Source organism: Rousettus aegyptiacus, unplaced genomic scaffold, assembly GCF_014176215.1.
Source record: "Rousettus aegyptiacus isolate mRouAeg1 unplaced genomic scaffold, mRouAeg1.p scaffold_m13_p_3, whole genome shotgun sequence".
Classification (NCBI taxonomy): Eukaryota; Metazoa; Chordata; class Mammalia; order Chiroptera; family Pteropodidae; genus Rousettus; species Rousettus aegyptiacus.
Window position 1 is genome coordinate 117,002,613 of NW_023416306.1, and position 24,640 is coordinate 117,027,252.

Sequence of the window (24,640 nt, forward strand, 5' to 3'; positions counted from 1 at the left end):
CCCGCCCGACGCAGGCGCCGTGCAGCCAATCGGCGGCTGCCACACTGCGGCCCGAGCCGGGCTAGGGGTTGGGGCCTCCGGCTGCAGGTCCGCCTGGGCTAGACGCGTGAGCGCAAGCCGAGGGTGCGTGGTCGCCGGCCCGGCCTCCGCAGTCGCAGCCGAGCCCCGACCCTCCTGGCCGCCCCCGCCTCGCCTGGCCGCCATGCACCTCCGCCGCCTAGTGCTGTTCCCCGGCGTGGCTCTCCTTCTGGCCACGGCCAGCCTTGCAGCTGCCTCCGACGTGCTGGAACTCACGGACGACAACTTCGAGAGTCGCATCTCCGACACGGGCTCTGCGGGCCTCATGCTCGTCGAGTTCTTCGCTCCCTGGTGAGGCCACTGAGCCGGGGCGAGGGAGGGAGGGCCGGGCTAGGCCGGGGGCGAGGGCGCGGGAACGGTTGGGCCTATGCAGCGTCGGGCCCGCCACCATTCCAGTGGGCCCTGCTGCGGCAGGCAAATTTCCCATCGCCGGGGAGCCGAGCTCCCTCGTTGAGAGCGGAGAAGTGGGTGCTGATCGCCTGGGGGGCAAGACCCGAGAAGGAAAACCCGAAGAAGGCCCCTCTCGGGCAGAGCCACATCGTTACCTCCGTGCTCTTGCGGCACTTCCTGTTTGCAGAAGGTTTAATCACCCTTCTGCCCCTCCTTGATTGATGTCTTTAGTTTCTTGGTGAATTAGTGTTAATGTTCTCCATTCTACAAATGAGGCATTCCAAGGCCTCACATTGGAAGCAAACGTTTCACCAAGTGCAAAAGTCCTGGGCTCCCAGGATACTCCTTTTTCCTGGCCCCACATCTCGCGGCCATTGATTTCTAGCCAAGGTCACTCTGTGCTGCACAGTGGTCAAAAGTGCTTTCTTGGGGCAGGCAGTTACTTTGTCGGTTCCATGGTACCCACTTTCTCAATTACGTTAACCATTTTTCAGCACCAGCAGAGTCCTGTCAAAAATAAAGTAGATGAACAAGAGTAAATTTTAATTAGGATTTTTGAAAAATGCCAAAAAAAAACCCCAAAAAACAAAAAACCACTGCTAAGTAACCAGTGTTGGAGAAATACTCCACTTCAGGGTGATTTAGCTAAACAATTATGTAAATTCCTTAGGATAAAACCCGAAATAAAAACCGGGGGAGTGGGGCTAAGAAAGCAAATAGGATTTCTGGTCCAGTAAACCAGATTTTTTAATTTAAACCCCAAATGTTTACCACAGCAATGATTGTCTTAACGTATGGGATAGCTTAGTATATCTATGATAATTAACAGTACTTAATTTTTCCATCCTTGCCACAATTGCTCTTAATTAAAAACTATATTCAAAAATATCAGTAAGACAAAATGTGTAACTTTCACTTGCTTCTAACTGTAGTCTTCACTGCAGGGGCTCAACTGACTTGTTGGGGGTTACACAGGAAGTCCTGTAGTGAAGACCACCTGAACCAGAAGGATGTGTTAGAGGCAACAAATTTTGTTTTCAGCGGAGACAGATTTTGTGTCCAAAGCATTCCTGTGGCTAATTGGCAGTACTGATTACATCATAAGTGTTTTTTTATACATCTTTAAACACACATTCTCTCTTAGAAACAACTCTTCCCAATCATATAACCATGCTGTTAACTTTAAGGGGATGTCACTGTAATGACATTGGCTGTATGGAGTTGTAGTAAAATGAGGTGGTGGTTTAGTGACCACAGGGGACAACATGAATTGAATTGCTGGAGAATTGTGGGCTATTAGACTATTAATTAAAACAGATTTTTTTTTTCAGTTGTAGGTGTTCTTTCGTACTTTAAATTACTGTATATGGTTCCCTAAGAACTACATAGCCCATCATGCGCTAAACTATTCCCCAAATTGGGTGACTCTGCTGTGGTGTCTGCTTTTAATTGATCTAGATGGTAAGGTCATCCACGGTGCCGTCAAGAAGGATCACTTACTTATCTGGAAGAGTAGTTTGGAGTCTAGGAAGTCTCCTGTTGATAATAACCTCGTTTCTTCACATTCAACTATTTTTATTTATTAATACTTCAGCTGCAGCTGTTTTCTTACTGCAAGTTCTTAGGGTACTTTTCCACTTTCATTTTAGAAGTGAAAGTGAAAGATTGCAGTCCACATTGTAGACTAATATCTTCATTATGGAGAGAATCATCTGTAATTTGTAAGAATGGGAGTATCCGAATTTCTCTGGAGAAGTAAACACACTAAATGTGATAATTTCTGAAAATTTATTGATACCAGTGTTAAATCCTTACCGTCTCCTTATGTTGTAGATTTGTGCCCAGCTGTTTAGGAGGATAGTATTAAATAATAACATTTGATATACAATGTTTCTAGAGTATATGAAAAGACTATGCAGATAGTAAAAATGGAGTATTAAAGAACTATTTTTATACATGTTGATTCCTTTACTTAAAATTCCTATGTCTGCACTACCACCATCCCAATTGATCTTTTCAGCAAAATTGAGCTCAAAAGTTACTTCTTCCTCCCTGAACTAATTGCTTCCTCTTCTCTTTTGGAACCTAATATTAATACTGTGTCACCCCTGTCAGTCTGGTGTTCCTGTAGGAAAATAACTATATCAAACTTGCTGTCAGTGGCTGAAATACCCTTTGGCACATAGTTGGGCATGAAGTGATGATTGATGATTGTTGGGTGAATAAATGTCAGGATTCATTAGTAACTGCTAAGTTGCTAAGTGTCATCCCTGAAAGTAGATGGGATTATTTGTGTTCTCATTATCTAGGAGTAGGTGAAAGAAGTAAGTAGTGGTTAATCTTGATATTCACCTTCAAACTCCACATGAATTCTATTCCTGGTGAGTTTGAAGAGGGCAGTCTCCTCCAACCTCATTGGAACTCGTTAAACAGGTTCTTCACCTGGACATTTGATGACCATTATAAATCAGTTATAATTGACAGTGCTTAGGGCAGTGATTTTCAGTCCCAGCCTTGCCAAGTGCATGTACTCACTATGGCTCCACATCCTGATTCCCTCCTGGATTCTTGGAGGAAGTCCCAGTTGGGGCCCAGACATGCATTTATTTAATATTCCATGGATATTTTTTATATGCATCTAGGTTGAGACTCACTGGTCTCATGTAATTATTTTATACTATTATTTCTTTTTAAATGCTTTAAGATAGTTTAGGTGGAACTCTTCTTAAATCTGTTGCCTTAGTCTTCTTGACAATTCCTACATATTCAACAGAAATCTCTTATTTCTTTTATTCTCATTGCTGCCACGCTGGTCCTAGCTTTCATTATAGCCATGTGAAATTTATCTTCTAGGTGTCATTATCTCTGCTGTCCCCCTTTCTGTCAGTCCTATATATGTCGCTGACCGATGATGTAGTCTTAATACACATAACACATTTATTATCTCTTCACAACCCGAAAGGGCCCCTCACAGTTCTCTGCATGTATGATTCTCGCTAGTAATTTTACCTTTGCTTTACTATTCCCCTTATCTAAAATACCCTACTCTGTCCTGGCTGAAATTTTAAATCCTTAAAGGCCCAGATCCAATTCTTTCTCCATTTAACATACATTCTCTTTTAACTTTTGAATCATTTCTCCAAAAGCCTGGATTTCTCAGATAAATTGATTATTTTATTATATTAAATCAGTTATAATTTGGGCATCTGTTACAAACCAGGTACAATATTAAAGGAATACAGACGATATAATACCATATTTCAAACACATCTAAGACGCTACAGATTGTGAGAGGAATCATTATTTTGTCTTACAAAGAAATGCTGCCATTGAAACTTAAATGATTGCAAGACACATCCCAATTTCAGATACGGTAAAATGTGCATCTGTGAAATATAAGGAATACCATTTATTCACCACCCAGTCTAAAAGCCAGTACAATTGAAACCGCCTTTGTACCCCTACCCCATCTTATGTACTTCCCCATACTGAATTTGGTATTTATCATTAGGTCCTTTTATACATTTAGGAAATATGTATGTGACCTTAAGCACATCTAATATATTACTTTTTTTTATATCACTTTTTCTTCATTTAAGCTTTCTAATGAGTATTGAATAGGACTAAAGACCTTAAAGACTATAAGCTCTTGTAGTCCTTTGTTTTAAAGTAGTTTTGGGAAAAAAATGTTTTCAAGTTGCTTATTCATCACTTAATAAAATAAATTATGAGACTGTTGGCTATGAAATATATCAGCTCAAGTTTCATCAGTGTTTCCCTCCTTTGTTTTCTAATTCTATTTTTGCTGTCTATGAGGAGGTTACAGAAATACCTTCTCAAAGTGATCCCTCCTCAGCCCATTGGCTTTCAAAGAGAATATACAGCTGGTGCTAGCTGTGCACTAAGGAGGATTCCCCCTTCACTTATTGCATATACAGTGTTCCTATGGAACTGTTAAAACTTTCAGGCAGAGGAGCAGGTGCTTCTGGTGACCCTCTGAGAAAATATTCTTTACTGATAAAATGTTTTATCCTCCTGAGTTCTTAATAGCCAGGTGAACTGTGTAGCTGTAAAAATCAGGCTTACCATTATGTCGTTAAAACTCAGATTGAGAGGAAAAAAGCCTTTAATGAACTGCTAAAGTATGACACATGGGTGCCTTCTGGGCCTCATTTTCTTACCCCTTCCAACTGTGTCATATTGAAGAAACGGAGAAAAAGTACTTGATGGTGATTCGTCAAGAGTTAATATCATACTGAGGACCTTCTAAATTTCAATCTCTGTATTTTTAAGAACCATAGTGCTGTTTTAAGAAGAAAAAAAGTACCTTCCTTTGAGAAATGCTACCAGGAATGGGATTGTTGCTGTCTTGTCCTTCATTTTATCCTCATTAATTGGTCAAAAGGGCATTAGCCCTCTACCTCTTTAATGTGGAATGTACAGCTTTCAGGACTCAATTGTACTTTTTCCATTATTAAATTTATTGGGTGACATTGATTAATAAAATTATATAGATTTCAGTGTTCAATTCAGTAATATGTCATATGTTGTATTGTGTACTCACCACCCAAAGTTAGATCTTCTGTCACCATATATTTGATCCCCTTTACCCTCATCTCCCTTCCCCCTCTCTTCTTTCCCTCAGGTAACCACTAAACTGTTGTCTGTGTCTATGAGTTTTTGTTTGTCTTATTTATTTGTTGCTTTCAGTTTTTATATTCCACATATAAGTGAAATCATATGGTTCTCAACTTCTTCTGCCTTCTTTTGCTTAGCATGATAATCTCAGGATCCATCCATGTCGTCACAAACGGCAGTATTTCATCTTTTCTTATGGCTGAGTAATATTCTATTGTACATATGTACGACATCTTCTTTATCCATTCATCTATTGAAGGACACTTTGGTTGTTTCCATGTCTTGGCCACTGTGAATAATGCTGCAATGAACATCGGGGTGCACATATCGTTACAGATAAATGTTATCAAATTTTTTAGGTAGATACCCAGTAAATTGTACTTTCAATTAAAGAAAATAGATGCCGCTCTGGACTGAGTCAGTCCTATAGAATTAACCTTAGGCTAGAGATAGACTTTTACCTTCTGAGAGCTCTTGTTTACCTTATGAATAATTGATGTTGTTCAGGTGATGTATTTGCTTTTGGAAGCAGCTACTGGTTCAAAAATAGAATTATAGTTTGAGATTCTACCTAGAGAAATAAAGTTAATAAATTTGTGGGGTTAAACTGAGAATATGGCTTTAAAAAAAAATCCGTCTGTGTAGGTGTGGACACTGCAAGAGGCTTGCCCCTGAGTATGAAGCTGCAGCTACCAGATTAAAAGGAATAGTACCATTAGCAAAGGTAAGCATGGGCAGATTCTTCATTAAAGGAAATGAGGTATTTTAAATAGTAGTTTGTAAAATTAATATTTTCTCTGCTCTTGTGATGAGAGAACACTAGTTTCTGGGCAAATACACAACTGACTATTGTATCAATTATGGTTTTAAAAGATTAAAAGTAGTGGAACTAAGGGATTATTGGCATAAGAAACAAGTAAAACATGGTAAATTTAAGGGGCAAACATAGAGAATAAAAGTACAGTAGTCAAGGTTAGGGGAAAATTATCATTGAGTAAATGAGTTCCCTAAACTACTATATGATAGTCAAAACGATGGGAATAGCAAAATGACTTGAGGATGTTGGTAAGTATGTAACTAACTGGTCAACTGTAAACTTGGTATGTGCTTTTACAATCAAAGTAATCCTTCCATAATTTTGCTATTTTGTATTAAACCCATATTTTTTCTAGTCTAAACGCTCATATCTCAGCCAGTCTCAAATAAAATGTTCATATATATATATATATGTATATATGTGTATATATATATGACTGTTTTTGGAAATCGCATTTAATCCTAATGTTTCTATGGCATCTTTCTGTAGAAAAAAGTTAAGTCTTAAATTAATTCCCATCTCCTGTTGGCTATAGCCTGCGTTACTACTATTTGAACCTCAGTTATGTTAAAGCATTAGGATTATACCTCAATCTTGTGAAGATTAAACAATACATACAAAGTGCCTATAGCATAGGCTAGTTTGGAGTAAGTGGCTAAATAGATGAAAATTGTTTTCCCTCTTCCTGATAGGTCTCAATAGATGATGTGTTATTTATTGTTTAGCCCAGGTTCATACTAGCTCAGGGAGCATATTCAAATATTGGTACCTTTGCTAATATAATAAATCTTGACGATTTGTAAAATAATATTAGACCCTCACCCCAGCTAAAAGGCATGTACACACCTATCTGTATATTCCCTTGATAATCATTATTAAAGTAAACTACTGTTAACTAAGGGATTTATCCCTCACAGGTTTTTTTCACAGGCAGAAAAAAGGTGGAGACTGCTTTTAGACAATAGAGACTCCAAGGGCAGAATTTACATTGTCATTGGTGTGTTGGTGTGTTTCGTATGAGGCCTAGAATCTAAATTTTAGAGGTTTCCTCGGGTAGTTTAGATTTAGCTAGCACACCAAGAGTCTGCCTTTGAAATCTAATGTTCTATGGCATGTATGCTAAGAATTACATGATACTTCTATAAGTTGGCCAGTCTTAATATTTCAAAAATATAGGAAGAGCCTACAGCAGGCATTTGGATAACAAATGGTTTGTATATTTTAATCTTTAGGTTGATTGTACTGCCAACACAAACACCTGTAATAAGTATGGAGTCAGTGGATATCCAACCCTGAAGATATTTAGAGATGGTGAAGAAGCAGGTGCTTATGATGGGCCCAGGACTGCAGGTAAGGATCCTGGATTACATTGTGGAAACAGTGGATCACACTGTTCTTCGTAGTGGGAACATGTTGTTTTTCTATACAACATACTTTCAGTCCTTAAAATTCCACATCTAAGAGGTAAGTTTGGTGGCTAAGACTTCTCTTAATAAACAGTATGTAAGTAATATAGAAAATACTTGAACTTGAGTTATTAAATCAACTAGGCATTTTTTCACTTGACAGATATTATTGAGTACTACTCTATACCAGGTATTCTAGATATACCAGTTGCTCGGTATTTCTTGATAAACAAAACAGTCATGATTCCTACTTTTGTGGCACTTAACATTCTGGCGGATGAAGAAAAGTAGGCAACGAACAAGTTTCAAAATACATATAGGTAACCAGCACATCCTTTGGGATGGCTAATATCAAAAACAAAAACAAAAACAAACAAAATAAGAAGTGCTGGTGAGGATGCGGAGGAATTGGAACCCTTTTGCATCGTTGTTGTGAATGTAAAATGGTGCAGCTATTATGGAGAACAGTATGGCAGTTACTGAAAGGAAGTTCTGACATGAACTACAATATGATTGAACCTTGATGACATGCTAAATGAGATAAGCCCGTCACAAAAAAGACAAATATATGATTCCATATATATGAGGGTCCTACAGTAGTCAAATTCATAAAGGCAAAGTAGAATGTTGGTTGCCAGGAGCTGGAGGGAGAACAGAATGGAAGCTTTTAATGGGTATAGTTTCAGTTTTGCATTAGTTTTACAAGATGAAAACAGTATTAGAGATTGGTCGTATAGCAGTGTGAATGTACTTAATGCCACAGAACTGTACACTTAAACATGGTAAAGATGGTAAATTCTGTGTTGTATATTTTACCACAATTAAAAATTTTTTAATATAAAAAATGTATGTGGATAAGATCAATTCAGTTAGTGATAAGAACTTTAAAGGGGAGAAATAAGACCAGACGACAGTCTTGGGAGCACCACATAATTAGTGATCAGGAAAGTAGCACCTGAGCTGAGGCCTGAATGATAGGAAGGAGTGGGCCAGGAGATTTGGACCAGAGCCTTCCAGGCAGAAGGAAAGCAGGTACAAAAAGTCCTTAGGGTATAACTGAGCTTGATGTATACAAGAGACAAAGACCTTGTGGCTAGAATATAATTAGCGAGGCTGAGAGGTGAAGTTTGAGATGTAAATAGGGAACTAGATCCTATAGGGCTCATAATTGATGAGAAAAATATTTTTATATGAACAAAAACAGCTTTATCTTGAGGCTGTCAAATAATCAGGCATAGGTTACCTTTTTATGTGGAAAGCTAATAGGAAAAGGGTTCAGTTTGGGCATTTTAGGTGACATGAATTTTTTTCAGTATGTATGATTGTTAGTCATATACAAAGCTTTACATAGCATGACCCATTCCTAACTGATGTCATCTGAAGACTGTTTCACCTTAGAACCTTAGCCCTAGCTGTAGTCACAGCCTAAAATAACCTTCCTTATATTTGCATGACTGTACCTTTTTGTCATTTAGATTATAGCTTAAATTTTACATACACACATGTACTTTCTTGGGCCACCAGACCTAAGATCTTTTTTTTTAATCACATCCTGTTTTAATTCTCTGCATAGCACTGTAAGTTACCATCTGATTTTTTATTTACTTATTTTTTTATAGTAGAAAAAAATTTTATTAGAAGGGAAAGTACACTTCTAGACATGGAAGCAGGCCTGAGCAAGAGAAGTGTGGCTCAAAAGGCCACTATCTGATTTTTTAAATTATTCATTTATTTGTAAATTTATTTTATTATCTATTTGGGGCCCTATTTGGAGATTTACTTTGTATTGTAAGCTCCAAGAGAGCAGAGGTCTTATTTGGTTTATTTACTACTCTTTCCCCAACACCTAGACTGGCACATGTAGTAGATACTCAGTAACTCTCTATTGAATGTATAAATAAGTATTTTGGCTTAACTGAGGTCATTTAGCCAACCCTCAAAATCTGATGTCTAAACCCAAAGGGTAAAATTTTTGTATTTTTTTCCTAAGTTCAAAATCATTAATGAAAAAATCATTAATGAAGAATTCATGTAACCATACAGATTTTACTAGTTTAATTTAGTGTAGAGTTAGCAATTAGTTATTAATATGGTTTTTCTGAAGTTGGACAGGTCTTAAGTAAATTTTAGATAAACCCAAACCAGACTGCTGCTAGGCAAATATCCTCACTGAACTGCCACATAGATTTTTAACTCAAGAATTCCTCAGCATCTGACTAGGAGGTCAGATGTTTGGCTACTTTGGATAGACTATTTTGTCCACTTACTCTATGCTGTTTGCCTTTCTGCTTAAATTGGTTACTCAACACTCCCAGGGAATACTCTGAGAGAAAAGTAACACTTTTCATCATAGCCCTGATAAAGTTCTTAATAATAATTTATATTGTGATACAGTAATAACAGTCCCCTCAAAGACTAAACAATTCATATCCAATTTCAACTAATCTATTGCTACAACCCCTCCTCTCTGAGGAATTGAGGAAAACATTTAAAAGAAAAAAAAAAATCCATGAATGGAGAGAGAAAAAGGGAAAAAAACTACCTTAGGAAAAAATACAGAATAGGTTCAATCGTATCAAAAGAGTTAAACAGTGTTCTATCTCAACCAGTTAGCAAATCATTAGAATATTTAGAAGAGAAAAGGAGTGAAAGAGGTAGAATATTATGGAGAAGTAGCACTGCCTCTCTGGACTGTAAGCATTTTGAGCCTGTGAATGATTTCAGTGGACCCCAGAAGAAAGTAGAATAATGGTCTGTTAACTAGACTTGAGGGATAAAAAGATTTTTTTTGTTTGTTTATGTGCATGGTTATTATTACTTCTAAACTATTTTACTTATCTACCCCATTTCATGTCAGTAGGAAAGTATGATTTGGATGGATCCTGTATGTGGTATGATTTGACCACGATATAGTTAAACCCCTGTACAAGCTAGCTGAGTCATTGCACTTTTCTGCTTTTAAAATTTAGTAAGGCTTCAAGTTACTCTTTGTGCTACTTGAGAATAAGTGATTTATTATTTGCAAAATGGATGTTTCTTGGACTTGCTAGGTATTGTTCTTAGAGCTAAGGATATATCAGTGACCAAAACAAACAAAAATACCTACCTATTTATGTTGATATAAATAATCTCTACCTATTTATGTTGGTATGCTGCCATTTGAGGAAAAATGGAGGAAAAGAATATATAATTGCTCGTTTATGCCTAATATGTCTGGAAGAATATACCCCCCAAAAACCTGAAACCTTATACTTTAGGGAAGAAACTGGGTGACTAGGGATAAGAATGGGAAGAAAACTTTATTGCATACAATTGTGAACTTTGAATCAATGAATGATTATCTTCTCAAAAGTTATAAATTGGTTACTATAATCTTTTATCTTTTAAGATGGAATTGTCAGCCATCTGAAGAAGCAGGCAGGACCAGCTTCAGTTCCTCTCAAAACTGAGGAAGAATTTGAGAAGTTCATTAGTGATAAAGATGCGTCTGTGGTGGGTAAGTAGCAATTATTTGATTATGCCACGAAATCAACTTTGTTTCAAAAATCCTGTATGTCTAAGTAAACAACAAAGTTAAAACAGTTTAGGTAACATTAGGGGAAGTTAAAAAACAAAGTCACAGAATTAGCTCAGCATTACTATAATGTGGGGGAAAAAATGATGTCTTGAGTAACTTTCTATTCTTAGAGATGTCAAGATTTAATTTCAATTAAAGGTCTAAAATAGGAATATCTTCAGCTTTTTCGATCACATCTTAAACTCTGAGCTTTAACTCAAATAACAGGGCAGTTAAGACTGAAAATAGGGTTGTAAATGGGAGGATACAAGAAAATATAGATGTATGGTTGCTGTTTTCACAGTCGTAGGGGAATTCAAATTTTCAAATTTTAAGATTAAATCCTAGGATTTGTGTATATTTTTACAGCAATATTTGCTTTATCAAGCATTGCTATATCTCATTTTATTCTTAAAATAACTTCAGCCAATTAAACATATTCTACATGTTGGGTGTTCTTTGTTTTAAACATTTGACTAAGTAAATTTAAACATTTAAGTTGTATTTTTGCTCCTTTAATCTCTTATAATAAAACTGGCTTTGTAGCAGTAGAAGATGGCTTATCACTTAAATTTGACTAAAAGCCACTTCTTATCATCTGGATTTTACTGAGTATATTTTACAGTGAGTTAACCACAAGCAGACATCTATTAAACACTTATGTTTCATCCACTTTTCTAGACTTGATGTCCTAAAGACAGGAAAAAATATGATGAAGTGATTTGCATTTATTTTGACATATTGCCTTATTTAATCCTTCTGACACTTGAAATACTTTCTGAAACTCTAGGAAGTAAAGCAATTTGCACAAATTTATTCATTTGGTAAAAACTAAACTTGAACCCTAAGAAATCTCCCTTGGCCCTTCAAAAATGTTTTTTAAGGGTAGAATAAGAATTCTCATCCTAAATATTTTGTCAGATTTCCTAGGTAGTCATGGCAAAGCAGACCCAGTCCTTTTGCCTACCTTGCTTTGCTTGTCCATGATAGAATAAAGGCTTTGAAGAATAGAAAAATTAAAAGTTTTGAATATGTCTCCACATTTACTGTTTCTTCCTTGTGTTTGACATTTCCTTATAGGTTTTTTCAAGAAATTAGACAGTGAAGCTCATTCAGAGTTTCTGAAGGCAGCCAGCAACTTGAGAGATAACTACCGATTTGCACACAGCAATATTGAGTCTCTGGTGAACAAGTATGATGATAATGGAGAGTAAGTGACGGAGATGAATGCCCTTGTAAATCTCTGGACCAAGTATAATTGTGTAAACTAATGATATTTATGTCTGGTTTTTCCTTGCAAATCTCTGGACCAAGTATAATTGTGTAAACTAATGATTTTTATGTCTGGTTTTTCCAAAAGGTTTGTTGAATACTTGCTAGGCATTAAGCTAAGTGCTGCACACTGTTGCTGCCTTTGAGGGACATCTAGTAGAGAGAAACAGTGAATATAGGTAAAAATGTAAGTGTAGTGAGCATTATAAGTGTAATGATAGGAATTTATACAGGGTATGGTGGAATGATTTTTTTCTTTTGAGGCAGCAAGTTGAATTAGAAAAAAACTTACAGAGGTGACTCTTGAGGTGTGTATTGAAAAATTAGTTTTTCCAGGCAGCTTTTGGCAGTCGGGATAAAAATTATTCCAGATAGAGCAGCAGGAGTGAAGGCCAGGAGATGCGAAACAATCTAGGCATGTGGGGGCCTGTAGTACTGCTTGAGCATTGTTATTTAATTGAAGTCATAGTGAAAGGTAAGGTTGGAAGGGTAAGCAGAGACCAAATAATAGATGTTAAGTGCCATACAAAAGAGTTTATATTTTATATTTTATATTTGAGAGCCATCAAAAGACTTTGAACTGGAGAATAATGGGATTGATTTTGTGTTTCAAAAGAAAAGTCATTGGCACCCATGTGGCGGTTTAAAATGGGAGACGTGGCAAGGCAATCAAGAGAGTCTAAACTAAGGGTGACATCTAAGAGTCTAGATTAAGGTAGTATTAGGGGCAGTGGAGAGGAAGGAATGAGTATAAAAGGTGTAAACAATAGGATTTGGTCCCTAGCCATGTACAGAAAAGATGAGACTAAAATTCAGGAAAAGTTCTGAACTAGAGATATTTATAGGTCAACCATATGTAAATGTTATGGAAGCCATTAGGCTAGACCACTCAGGGTAAGCATATAAAGCTTTAAAAAAAAGTGTACCAAGAGCTAGTGTTATTCATATTTAACAAAATTTGTAGTGTTTACTATGTGCCATTTACTATTAACTCATTTAATCCTCATAACAACCCACTGTGGCAGATCTATTATTGCCCCCATTTTCAGAGGAGAAAGCACACAAAGAGGTTAATTTGCCTAGCTTCACTCAATAAGTGGTAGAACTAGGACTGAACCTAGAAAGTCTGGCTGCAGAGTTGGTACCCTTAATCATAAAGCTCTGCCTTTTAGATTGAGAGACACCAGGTCTGTAAATGGATGTGGAGCCACTTGTGACTCATTACGTGTACCACATGTCAGCCTGTTAACCTTAGATTTGTTCATTGTGGCTGCTTCTCATACTTGACATTTAAAATGGTCTACCAGCTTCTGATCTTCATAGACCAAATGTGAAGGGTCTTCATGTGTACACCAAGGCCATAATATCATTAAAGATCAACTGCTTTGTTTCTGTTTTTAAGAATGACTGCTCTGAAATTGGTAACTGTACTTAAAAAAAAAAAATCTTAGCCCCTTTCACATTCTTGTTAGCCTAGCACGTTTCCCTTTTGCTATGTAGTTTCCCTGTGTTCTATGAAAATACCTGTTTTAATTAACATAAAGTTAATGGTTACCTGGAAGAGTGAGAAAAGGCTGTTAGGCCTTAAAGGTGCTAAAGCCTAGCCAAAAACATGTGATAAGATTGTATGTGGGAGTGTGTGTAGTATGGGGAGGAGGAATGAAGGAGAAGCTAGAGGCAGGATAAGAGTAGTTAGAACAGTGGTATTTTCTGAGAAAGCTGATATTAAATATAAACCTGTTACTCAGAACCAAATTTGGGTTCAGTTTTAGTTAAAAGTTTAGCTAGAAATTAAAGGAATTTGCTTCAGGTGTTCCACTGGGATAAGGCCAGCTTGGCTTAAGTAGAGTGGCAAAGTAGTACTAACGAGAAAAATCTGTAAACTTGGTTTATTGGTATAGAGAAATCTAGAACAAAAGAATTTCTAATGAACTCAAGCCAAATATATATAATTGTATCCTACCTATAGTATTTTACAGCGGGGAGGATTCTTAAAAATATTTTCTCTAATGAAGTAATTTTCTTACTGTGTAGAAGAATTGAATTTTCAAGGAAAGTTGCAGGGCAAGCTACCTTCCAATAAGAGCAAGCTCCAGTTTATTTTATTGTACATATTGGGGCTTTGGGAATGTTGGGTTCTGTTATTGTTTTTCGAGTTTTGGAAATTAATCACCTACCCTCTTTTTGTACTTATGAAACAGCTGTAGCTTAGGAGAATTAAATTGATACCTGGTATAGGTCTTCTCTTGGTGGATCTAGAATTAGAATAAATTCTTTTTTCAACCCAGGGTTTTTTAAACCCTCATACCCAATTATTGTACCTGAGGTTTAGGTGGTTAGCATCTTAGTGTCCATAAGAAGGTCATGTTGCTAAGTCTATAGTCCCAGAAAAGAGTCCTTATGTGCTTAAATTAAATGGTATAGTAAAAGTGGCAGCAAGAGTAAATAGTCTGAGCTTTAAATAAAAGATGATAGACAGTTATTCTGCTGTCTACTAAGACTTTTTTTTTTTTAAGGGGTATAACCTTGTTTCGTCCTTCACATCTGATAAACAAGTTTGAGGACAAGACTGTGGCATATACAGAACAGAAAATGACCAGTAGCAAGATTAAAAAATTTATCCAGGAAAACATGTGAGTACCTTTTTATACCTTGTTTGGGATTTCTTGGCTTCATTATTTTGTTTACCTCATTTATTAAACAGCTATGTTATGGATTAAATAGTCTCAATCAAGGAATTATAATGATTATAGTTGAAGTTTATATTAAACCAGTAGTGTGTGGGCTTTAGAACTCCTATTGTCCTATAAAGTATATTGCTCAGTATTTGTCCTATATGTTGGAAATTTCTTTGCTTTTTAAGTGTTTTCGGTTACTTTGTATAATTCCATAATACAGCTATAAACCAATCAAGTTTGAAAATGGGTTATTTCATTTCAGTTTTGGTATCTGCCCTCACATGACAGAAGACAATAAAGACCTGATACAGGGCAAAGACTTACTTACGGCTTACTATGATGTAGACTATGAAAAGAATGCTAAAGGTTCCAACTATTGGAGAAACAGGTAATAAGAGCCATTTTCCTCCTTTGTAAACAAATTTACCCAATGTGCAAACAGTTTCCTCTAACTATCCTGTTACCATGTGTGATGTGAGAGCAGGTAAGAATGGGAACAGCTAGCTCCCAAAAATATTTGAACGCATAGGGACAAATACCATAAATTTTTTCTAAAATCTATTGGGCATATCTTCCATAAGTACTCCTTTAGCTTGTGACATAGCTGATTCTTTACCTCCAAGTAAAAGATGCAGATGTGATCTCAGATATACTCTAAAACATTATGCCTACTTGCCCATTGAAACTCTCAGTGCATTTTATCCTTATAAATTTTCTTTTCAGATTAGTCATTATGCCTTCAATAATTTACAATTTTATATACCAAGATTCAGTAGGAATGGATTATTTAATTGGGCACCATCAGTTTGACAGTGAAGTTCAGTAAGACATTGGAGTACACCGTAGTCCTGTGTCGATGCCCAAGAACACAAGTTCAGACTGATTCCAGAGGGCTACATGGACTATAAAACTTAGTCTTTGCTTTCTAGATTCTTGCTTTCTTGGTTTCAAACATGTTTTACCACCCTGGTATAGTCTTGGCATAAATTTCTATTGTTTCTCACAGGGTGATGATGGTGGCAAAGAAATTCCTGGATGCTGGGCATAAACTGAACTTTGCTGTAGCTAGCCGCAAAACCTTTAGCCACGAACTGTCCGATTTTGGTTTGGAAAGCACTGCTGGAGAGATTCCTGTTGTTGCTATCAGAACTGCAAAAGGAGAGAAGTTTGTCATGCAGGAGGAGTTCTCGTGAGTTAGCGTGGGTTTGGGATTTCTGCAAGAAAACTATTAAAGCCTTTTACACTACTGAGAATTTATAAAGAATGTTGGAATGTGAAGATAGGTCTTCTAGTCAAGACCATGACTGTCACTTTTCTCAATTATAGGTGCTTTGAGGATCATGATCCTCAGTTCTGAAAACTAACAGAACGATGGCAGCTTGGAATTCTTCCATGGTTATTTCCACCCTGCCATTAGAAATAGTAGAACACTGGACAGTCTCTTTGAGATTGATATCATTTCAGACCAACCTAGTCCCCTCCCAGCACTACAGAATGATTTTTCTTCTTGGAATACCTCATTGGCCTAAAGTAAACTCAGAGGTCTTAAAACTCCAGATAATTTTGACCTTCACCTTCTGAGATTTTGGGAGATCAAGACAAGAGAAAATCTTCCTTGTGAGTAAAGCAATAAAATGAGATACCACATGTAGGCACTGTTCTCTAGAGCAGGGTCACTTAACTCCCTGGCCACAGATCGGTACTGGTCCATGGCCTGTTAGGAACCAGGCCACACAGCAGGAGGTGAGTGGTGGGCGGGCAGGCGAGCAAAACTTCATTTTTATTAGCAGCCGCTCCCCAGCGCTAGCATCACCGCCTCAGCTCCACTTCAAATCATTAGGCATTAGATTCTCATAGCACCGGTCCCTGGTGCCAAAAAGGTTGGGGACCTCTTTGTCTAGAGCAACAAACTAAGACTGGTTCTTAGGCAGAATTGAATTTTCAGAACACCAGTATTTTCTTCCTTCTCTGCCCTAATACACAAAGACTACACTAGAAATACAAGGAGGTGAGGTGGTTGGCTCTTTTGTTCAGTCAGTAGTTCTGCATATTGAGAGATAAAACCCTCCCCTTTTTTTAGCTCCCCATTTCTTTCTAGTCTTGAAATTGAAGCTAAAATATGTAGAAAGTATTCTTATATTTTAATTCTCTCAGTGGTGGGAATAAATTAAGAAACCTGACCCTTCAATTGGCAGGCGTGATGGCAAGGCTCTTGAGAGATTCCTGCAGGATTACTTTGATGGCAACCTGAAGAGATACCTGAAGTCTGAGCCTATTCCAGAAAGCAACGACGGGCCTGTAAAGGTGAGGCTCTCATAGCCTCCCCAAGCCTCTACACAGCTGCCTCTTCTCATTTTTTTTCCCAAAAATGCTGGGTTTAAGTGAAGACCTTGTTGACTATCATGTTATTTGTCCTAACCTCCCACCCCCGAGTCATAAAATAAGCATTGGCAGAACTCATAATGCTCAACAGGGGCAGGAGTATAAATCCTTCATAGAATTTTCTGATGGTATTTATATCAGAGCTAGGTTACTCTTCGGGACAAAGCAAGCTAAGCCCTAAGAATAATTTAAGGTTGTTGCTCTAAAATTATTTTAAAGAAGGATTGGGTAACAATTGTTTCTTGTGACTTCCTTAACATATTTGACAAGAGACAGAGATGGGAATTAGTCTACAGCCATGCCACTCTGAACAAGTCTGATCTCGGAAGCTAAGCAGGGTCGGGCCTGGTTAGTACTTGGATAGGAGACCACCTAGGAAGACCAGGTGCTGTAGGCATAAAAAATTAATAAAAAATAAGAGGGATTGTAAGCTGACAAGGTCCTTGCAATCTTTGAGGTCAACCAAGGGTTGTCTCGCATAAAAAACAAAAAAGAGAGAGATGGGAATTAATTGGTTTCTGGGGAATGGCAACATTTTGAATACAATCTGTCAATGGGATTTGGGTTTCAGTGGCAACACATCAAGTTTTAGAAGGATTAGGTCCAGAAACAAATATAGCTCATGAATTTATTCTTCAACTCACCTTACCAACTAGAGAATCTTCTGTATTTTCCAGGTAGTAGTAGCGGAGAATTTTGATGAAATAGTGAATGATGTAAATAAAGATGTGCTGATTGAATTTTATGCTCCTTGGTGTGGCCACTGTAAGAATCTGGAGCCTAAGTATAAAGAACTTGGAGAGAAGGTATGTCTGAAGATAAATTTGGGTTGGGATGTTTACACACGTATTTGCATTAGCTAATTAGTTACCCTGATTAGTTTGGCACCTACGTACTGACAGATTTTTTCAACTGTCTACTATACTCACTTTCTCTTGACTTCCCCCTACTGTCTAGCCTGTGCAGTGCTTTCACTTTTCACTCCTCAGACTCAATCTAGATTAAGGTTAAAAGTATCCAGGCTTCTTAATTTTTGTGATGGCTTATATGAATCCATTATGTTCTTCGATCTTAAAACTCTTGACTTATCCCTTATAATGTCTTATTTAGGCCAGGTGGTAGTTTTAAAAGTGGTTGCATATAGAGTCTTAATAAGGAACCGAGAGAGACCAGTGAAGCTTGTGAAAGGCTAGATACTATGTGCAAGTGTTACTACTCTTCCCATCTGAGTAGCAAAACTTATCCAGGTGTTTGAAAATGTAGTTGTTTTAAGTCTTGAATTGACTAAGTGACTAAGTATTCCTTAGTCACTAAAAACTTGAAATGTAAAGATCTAACCTTTTTATTAACAGCTCAGAAAAGACCCAAATATTATCATAGCCAAGATGGATGCCACAGCTAATGATGTGCCTTCTCCATATGAAGTCAGAGGGTAAGTAGATTAAAAGCTAATAAAAGTGTCTAGGCCCTTGGCAGGAAAAAATAAACTTATAAACCATTTTTTTATTGGGTGTGGTGTGGGGAGTTCTTATACTCCAGTTGAGCATAGAACCACTGATGCCTTTCTTATTTAGAGTTCTGCAGCATGGGCTCATATGACTGCCACAGATTTTGAGCTCTCATATTCCTGAGTTTTGGTAGGATGTAGCCTAGCCACTGATGGAGACTGGTATCTGGTCCAATTAGAAATCATGAAAAGAAGTTATTCCCAGAAACAGTTATTGGGGGGGTATATGTAAGAGTTACTCTGGAATCTTAAATTAGTCACCTCTTTTTTTTTTCTTTCTTTCTTCAGTTTTCCTACCATCTACTTCTCTCCAGCCAATAAGAAGCTAGATCCAAAGAAATATGAAGTAAGTGCATTGTCTCCTCTCTCCACAAATAGACACACATACACACTCTTGTACATCTCTAGCTCTTTAAAGTCTATTTAACTAGAAACTTTCGATTCTGATTGTCAATATATGTGGTTGCTAATGTTTTTACAAACTCAAGTCTTCCTATTGGAAAAAAACGCAGGGTTCTTTAAAAGGATAAGTTATCAGAGTTATCTTTTCTATTTTCAGGGTGGCCGTGAATTAAGTGATTTTATTAGCTATCTACAGCGAGAGGCTACAAACCCCCCTGTAATTCAAGAAGAGAAACCTAAGAAGAAGAAAAAGGCACAGGAGGATCTCTAAAGCAGCAGCCAAACATACCACTTTGTAAAAGGACTCTTCCACCAGAACTGGGAACACCATTGGGGAGAACTGGGACCCAGATGAGATTATTACCTCTCAGGGCTGAGAGGACAGATGAATATTATCTGAATCCTGTTAAATTTTCTCTAAACTGTTTCTTAGCTGCACTGTTTATGGAACTACCAGGACCAGTTTATGTTTGTGGTTTGGGGAAAAACTATTTGTGGTGGGGGGAATGTTGTGGGGGTGGAGAATTGAGTTGGGGGGTTATTTTCTAATTTTTTTTGTACATTTGGAACAGTGACAATAAATGAGCCCCCTTTAAACTGTCTTTTTTTCACAAGATGGGAAACCAGAGATTCTCTAGACCAGCACTGTCCAATGAACTTTCTGCAGTAATGGAAATGTTCTATAATCTTCATTGTCTAGTACATGTAGCTATTGAACATTTGAAATGTGGCTATGAACTACATTTAAAATTTTTATTAAATAGTCACATATAGGGCTAGTGGCTGCCTATTGGTCAGTACAGCTGTAGACCAACTAGCTGGATCCATAGTTATCGCCTGTAAATCCTTTCTAGATTTCATCACTTTCTATTCTTACATGTTTATTGCCCGAGCCCCTACCTTGATAATTAGAATAAGTGTTCAATAGCTACATGTACTTTTCTTGTTGGGCTCTGTTTCTGACCTTGTCCATGCCCTAAGGATGGTTTGCCATCTATCCCTGCCATGCAGCTGAGCATGTTTATACCTCCCAAGGGCTGTTGTCTGCCCAGAAATGCCCTGCATGGGTGTGGCATCAGGTTGGGGTTCTATCCAAGTTGTTTCAGTAACTGCTGACACTGCTGGGTGCAGCTCTCTTCCCCAAAGCCCAGGGTGTGGCCTATTAACCCCCCTCCATTGGACTGGGAAAGGAAGAATCATCATTCCTACTTGTGATTGAAGTATCCACTTTCTTCTGCAACAATGAGGAATGAAAAGAATAGAACTGGTATGATCTTTTATTCAAATGAATTGAACCATTTCCCCTTTTTGTAAGTCTAAATCCTATCCATGGTTATAGTTTTCAGTCACTGGAAAATTCCAGGTGGGAGCCCTAATTGTAAGTGAACCTCAACTTGGATGTTTAGAAAAGGAGAACTTTATTCCTACTGTAATCTCTAGTTGTCAGTTATAAGATGGATTTGATCAAGCCTTACAACAAAATATGTATAAGGATCAAACATAGTGCTTTAAAAAAGTAAAGATGCCTAGCCATAATCTTGGAGATTCTACTTTAGAGAGCCCAGAAGTGTTTCAGATATATAGCTAGGGGTAAGAACCACTGCCTTGAAAAACTTAAGAGAAACATATAAGCTTGTACAAAGGACACAAATAGTTTTAATTTTTTAGCCATATTTGTAAAAGAATTCACTTTTAGTACATTATATCCAGGTGTATTACAGTACCTTTACCTCTGTCCCCCAAGAGTTTTCATTGTTTCTTTAGGGAGGCTACCAGGCTAAATTCTAATGTCCTCAAGGTTTCTCATCCTGGAAATGGTGTCATTTCTCAAGATTTGAACATGACCTGACTGAACTAAAGGTGAAGAAGCCCAGCCTCCGCTGCTTTTCCTAGTCTGCTGGGCACAGCTGTGCAGTGTTGGCATTGTGCCCACACCCTAAAAATTAAAATATGTCAAGAATGAAAAAGAAACCTAGAGCGGCTCTCCTACTTGCCACCATAGACTCAGCAATAAGAAGAGCAGACGATTATACTATAGTTTGTAGCTGCTTCGTTCCTTCTTATCTCACTGGGAAGAGGGTCAAAAGCCCTTTGACCACTTCAGCTGCCCCTGTTCTTTTCCTCAAACTCCAGGATGAGACCTTTAATGTGGGACAATTTCAGATGCAGGTACTCACAGCGACGCTTTTCTTCCCTGTAACCTGGATGCCGCTGCAGAGAAAAAGCATCCATGTCAAATATATTTTTTAAATCCATTTCTACCTTCTTGCTACCATTCCCAGACCTTATCTTACCTTTCTGAACTTTTTATATTCCTGAACTATCTTTTCTTCCAGCACCTGAAACAAAGAAAATGCTAGCACCAAGTTTAACCTTAAGAAAAAAGCTCCAGTTCTCTTAAGGGAAATAACTTCCTTTCCCATGGTACCAAATGATACCTCTTACAACAGGCCCCCTTGTCACTTTTGTCACTGAACAAACAAGTGTGTGGGCAGTTAGTAGAGAGTTTATATCTAGCAGAGCTGGAAAGCCAGCCTGCGTCCAGTCCTTACCTTGTATTCTGGAGTTCCCTGCTGAACTCTCTTGATCTCTGCTCCCAACTCCATGAACCTTTGGCTTGCAGCCCCAACTCTAGCATGCAGGATGCGGTATTCAGCATAATCTGTCTCAAAGTCCTTCTCATAAGCATGTCGCTGCTCTGTACTGTGAATGGCCCCATATTGCCTGCCAGGAGCAGAGTTACCATTTTCAATTTTATTGTCCCCAAAAGCTTCCAGCTCCCAGGAAGTTTATCTTAATATATGCACAAGGTTTAATAAAATTGGAAATGGCAGGAGACTCACAGGAGGTAATCTGGTACCTCTTCAGGGCTTGGGTATTCAGAGTCTGTGAAGGAAGCAAAAAGACATGAAGGTGATTATTGGCCTTTTCCCCCCCACATTATGGCAGTTTTACCTTTCTCTCATTAACTCACCTGCTTGAACTGAGGGACTGTGCTCCAGCCTGGGGCCCATGACTTCGTGTTTATCTTCTTGGTCCCAATCTTCTCCCTCATGGAAGTCCTCACTGAGCAGCCCTTGTAGGGGACTTTGAGCTAGAGGCAGAGTTCTGAGCCTCTTTTCTCTTAGTTCTATAGTGGCCGCAGGCGCTGGACGTTTCTGTTGGGGAAAATATCTCATTAACAGTATGTCAGAAGCTTATTCTGCCCTTCTCTTGAAAATTACTTCCATATAATGATCTCTGGGAACATCAAAATGAAGGCTTCCAATTTTTAGGTTTTAGTTTGATTGAACAAAGCTCTCTGAAAAATCCTTGCTATTACAACTTACCTTGCTCAGATGTTTCTGGCCAGCAGAGGAAGGCAGTGCCTGATCAGGCTCTCTGTTTGGAAGGTGGGTCTGGTTCCTAGAGTATTTGAAAAGGGAATGGGAGAGATGAAGACCAGGGTAGGAGGTAGGGCTAGATTTCTTATTACAGCATTTAGGGTGGAGATTTGACGAAGACAATACCAGGGCTTCCCAGATTAGTCCCACCCTACCCCAAGTACCTCACTTCCCACTGTGCCATGTGTTCCCTCGAGGATCCTAGGAGTGACTCTCCTTGGCTGCTTGCTGATGGATCTGGCACCTGGCAGGGAAAGTAGCAGGGACACTTGGCTCCCTAGGCTTCAGGCTTTGTCCCACCTTATCCCAACTCCCTCCAGTTTCTTGCCTTACCTCTTCTAGTGCCACCTGTGGCTGTGAAACTGTGTCTCCTTCAGAACAGTCTCCCATGTCCTGCCAGTTCTTAGGGTCTCTGGCATCTTCAGTCAGGTTGTGTTCCTGAACTGAAGATGGGGCTGGGATAGAATCCATGGCTGCCCAAATAGTGAGCCGGTCCCTGAGTGGGCCCAGGCAGTGGAGGCGGTTAGGCCCAGATCTGAAAAGGGGTGGTGAAAAAAACTTAGGAGGGTTGAACTTTTAAGTACCTCTACATTCCCCTCTTGGACTTTTCCACAAACTCTCACCTGCTACCTGTCTGTTTCTCCTTACCTGCGTAAGTGTTGGCACACAAGATCCAAGCCACCACCAGGGCCCTCCTGGCCACACTGGGACACTATGAAGGAGAAGAGGCAGGACCAGCCACGGCCTGGGAACCTCAGATACTGGGGGTGAAAGGAGACGGTAAGCCCCACGAAGTTAGCCCCTCCTCCTCCTGCCAATGCCATTCCTCCCTGAGTCAGCCTAAGACTGAAGATGGGTCCCACGGGACTCGTTAGCACACCAGGTGCAGCTGTGCCTGAGTTCCCAGGAGACTGAAAGGGCACAGTCTCTTCAACTGTAGTCTCCTGGGACCACAACCCCAGCAGCCCCCTCACCCCATTTGGGGTTCAGTTCTCGGAACTTCCTCAGACCGTGACTGCTCTCAGCCTCCCGCCCTTCCTGAGCCCGCGTCTTTTCTTCCCCGCACCCCTCATCCTTTACCACACACCAGGCCCGCACTTACCCCTCGGTTGCCTTGGAAAGCGATCACTGGCCGAACCTGCAGAGAGAACACACGCGAGTTGAGCGCAGGTGAAGCGGCGTCCGCAGAATCCTGCGTTGGGTGCTAGGAGGGACCTGCCTCGTGGGCTTCACTTGGAGAAGTGGGGAGGCCGGAGCCTGAAAATGCCGTCCTCCAGCCCCAGGTCCCTTCGCCAAGGTCTCCGGCTGAGGCACGAGGTCCGGAAGGGTAGGGGTTAGAGAAGATGGAACCCGGGGTTGGCCGCACCTGTTGTCGCTGACACTCTTGCAGCGCCCGCAGCGCCGCGTCGTTGAACCTGAGCAGCAGGAGGCTTGTCCGGGCAGGAGGTGTGAAGCAGAGCCGGAGCTTTCCACTCAGAAACTCCTGGGGTCCCGCCATGCCCACGAGGTCGAGTGCAAGCAGAACTGGAGCCACAGACAAGAGCCACCACCACTGCCTTTGCCGTGCAGGGCTAGACTTGCACAGCCGGTAGCCCAGGTCGGCCCCGCCCCCAACAGGACCCCACCCCCGGCCCCACCCACAGCCCGCTCCACTCCGGAGGTTTCCCAGCCGCGTGGGCGGTGCTTCGCTCTCCCAGCAGACATCCGCGTGAACCCCAGCGGTTTCTTTTTGGATTGGCATGCACCTCTTTGGTCTTGCGGTTAGGGATTCTCTCAGTTCCGGGAGAAAGTCTGCGGCCAATTACAGACCCTTCACCCAGAATCTCCAATCCTGCTTTAGTTTCCCCCAGGCAACCTGAAGTCGGCGTTGCTGTCTAAGTGAAGCTGAACCGATAACCTCTGGAGGGTTTTAAGTTCAGAGGAGTTGAAGAGAGGGCCCGGTTGCTAGGCGGGCTCAGCTTACCACGCCTCAAAGACCTAGAGCCCCCAGGGACTGGAGAATGGCGGACCCAAAGGGGAATTTCTGACGCCAGCACCTGGCGCAGCACTCTTGCTTTTCCCCGCCCGCGGTACTGCTGCAGACCCGAAACCGGTTTCTAACTAAGGCTGGAAAGAAATCGGGCCCTGTGAG

At 39.6% G+C, this 24,640-nt stretch overlaps 2 protein-coding genes and 1 pseudogene across 3 annotated transcripts; 2 read left to right on the forward strand and 1 right to left on the reverse strand.

Moving 5' to 3' along the window:
* Positions 1–83: 83 nt before the first annotated feature.
* Positions 84–19,740, forward strand: PDIA3 (protein disulfide isomerase family A member 3). The gene is made up of 13 exons (XM_016145002.2): positions 84–369; positions 5,752–5,830; positions 7,156–7,273; positions 10,718–10,825; positions 11,966–12,095; positions 14,674–14,790; positions 15,098–15,223; positions 15,842–16,024; positions 17,031–17,139; positions 17,895–18,023; positions 18,570–18,649; positions 19,013–19,070; positions 19,284–19,740. Exons 1-13 carry the CDS (start codon positions 203–205, stop codon positions 19,395–19,397), a joined length of 1,518 nt encoding a protein of 505 aa, XP_016000488.2. The 5' UTR covers positions 84–202; the 3' UTR covers positions 19,398–19,740.
* On the forward strand, positions 17,506–17,614 carry LOC118600705 (annotated as a pseudogene).
* ELL3 (elongation factor for RNA polymerase II 3) lies at positions 18,996–24,097 on the reverse strand. Of its 2 annotated transcripts, XM_016145003.2 has the most exons (11): positions 23,876–24,097; positions 23,612–23,647; positions 23,158–23,270; positions 22,843–23,044; positions 22,674–22,753; positions 22,456–22,531; positions 22,101–22,284; positions 21,970–22,012; positions 21,679–21,850; positions 21,421–21,465; positions 18,996–21,337 (listed from the first exon to the last, which is right to left on the reverse strand). In XM_016145003.2, the coding sequence occupies exons 1-11, from the start codon at positions 24,005–24,007 to the stop codon at positions 21,227–21,229; spliced, it is 1,194 nt and encodes a 397-aa protein (XP_016000489.2). In that variant the 5' UTR covers positions 24,008–24,097; the 3' UTR covers positions 18,996–21,226. The 2 variants fall into 2 exon arrangements, with proteins under 2 accessions (XP_016000489.2, XP_016000490.2); XM_016145004.2 differs by lacking the exon at positions 21,421–21,465.
* Positions 24,098–24,640: the final 543 nt, after the last annotated feature.

What these genes read in the sequence shown, in the direction of transcription:
- PDIA3 (XM_016145002.2), top strand. Translation starts at nt 203, where the DNA reads ATGCACCTCCGCCGCCTAGTGCTGTTCCCCGGCGTGGCTCTCCTTCTG. An exon ending in GCAACGACGGGCCTGTAAAG is followed by an intron (nt 17,140 to 17,894) that starts GTGAGGCTCTCA and finishes TGTATTTTCCAG; the next exon opens with GTAGTAGTAGCGGAGAATTT. An exon ending in TCTCCATATGAAGTCAGAGG is followed by an intron (nt 18,650 to 19,012) that starts GTAAGTAGATTA and finishes TTCTTTCTTCAG; the next exon opens with TTTTCCTACCATCTACTTCT.
- ELL3 (XM_016145003.2), bottom strand. Translation starts at nt 24,007, where the DNA reads ATGGCGGGACCCCAGGAGTTTCTGAGTGGAAAGCTCCGGCTCTGCTTC. An exon ending in AAGAGTGTCAGCGACAACAG is followed by an intron (nt 23,648 to 23,875) that starts GTGCGGCCAACC and finishes TTCTCTCTGCAG; the next exon opens with GTTCGGCCAGTGATCGCTTT. An exon ending in GCCAGAAACATCTGAGCAAG is followed by an intron (nt 22,285 to 22,455) that starts GTAAGTTGTAAT and finishes TTTCCCCAACAG; the next exon opens with AAACGTCCAGCGCCTGCGGC.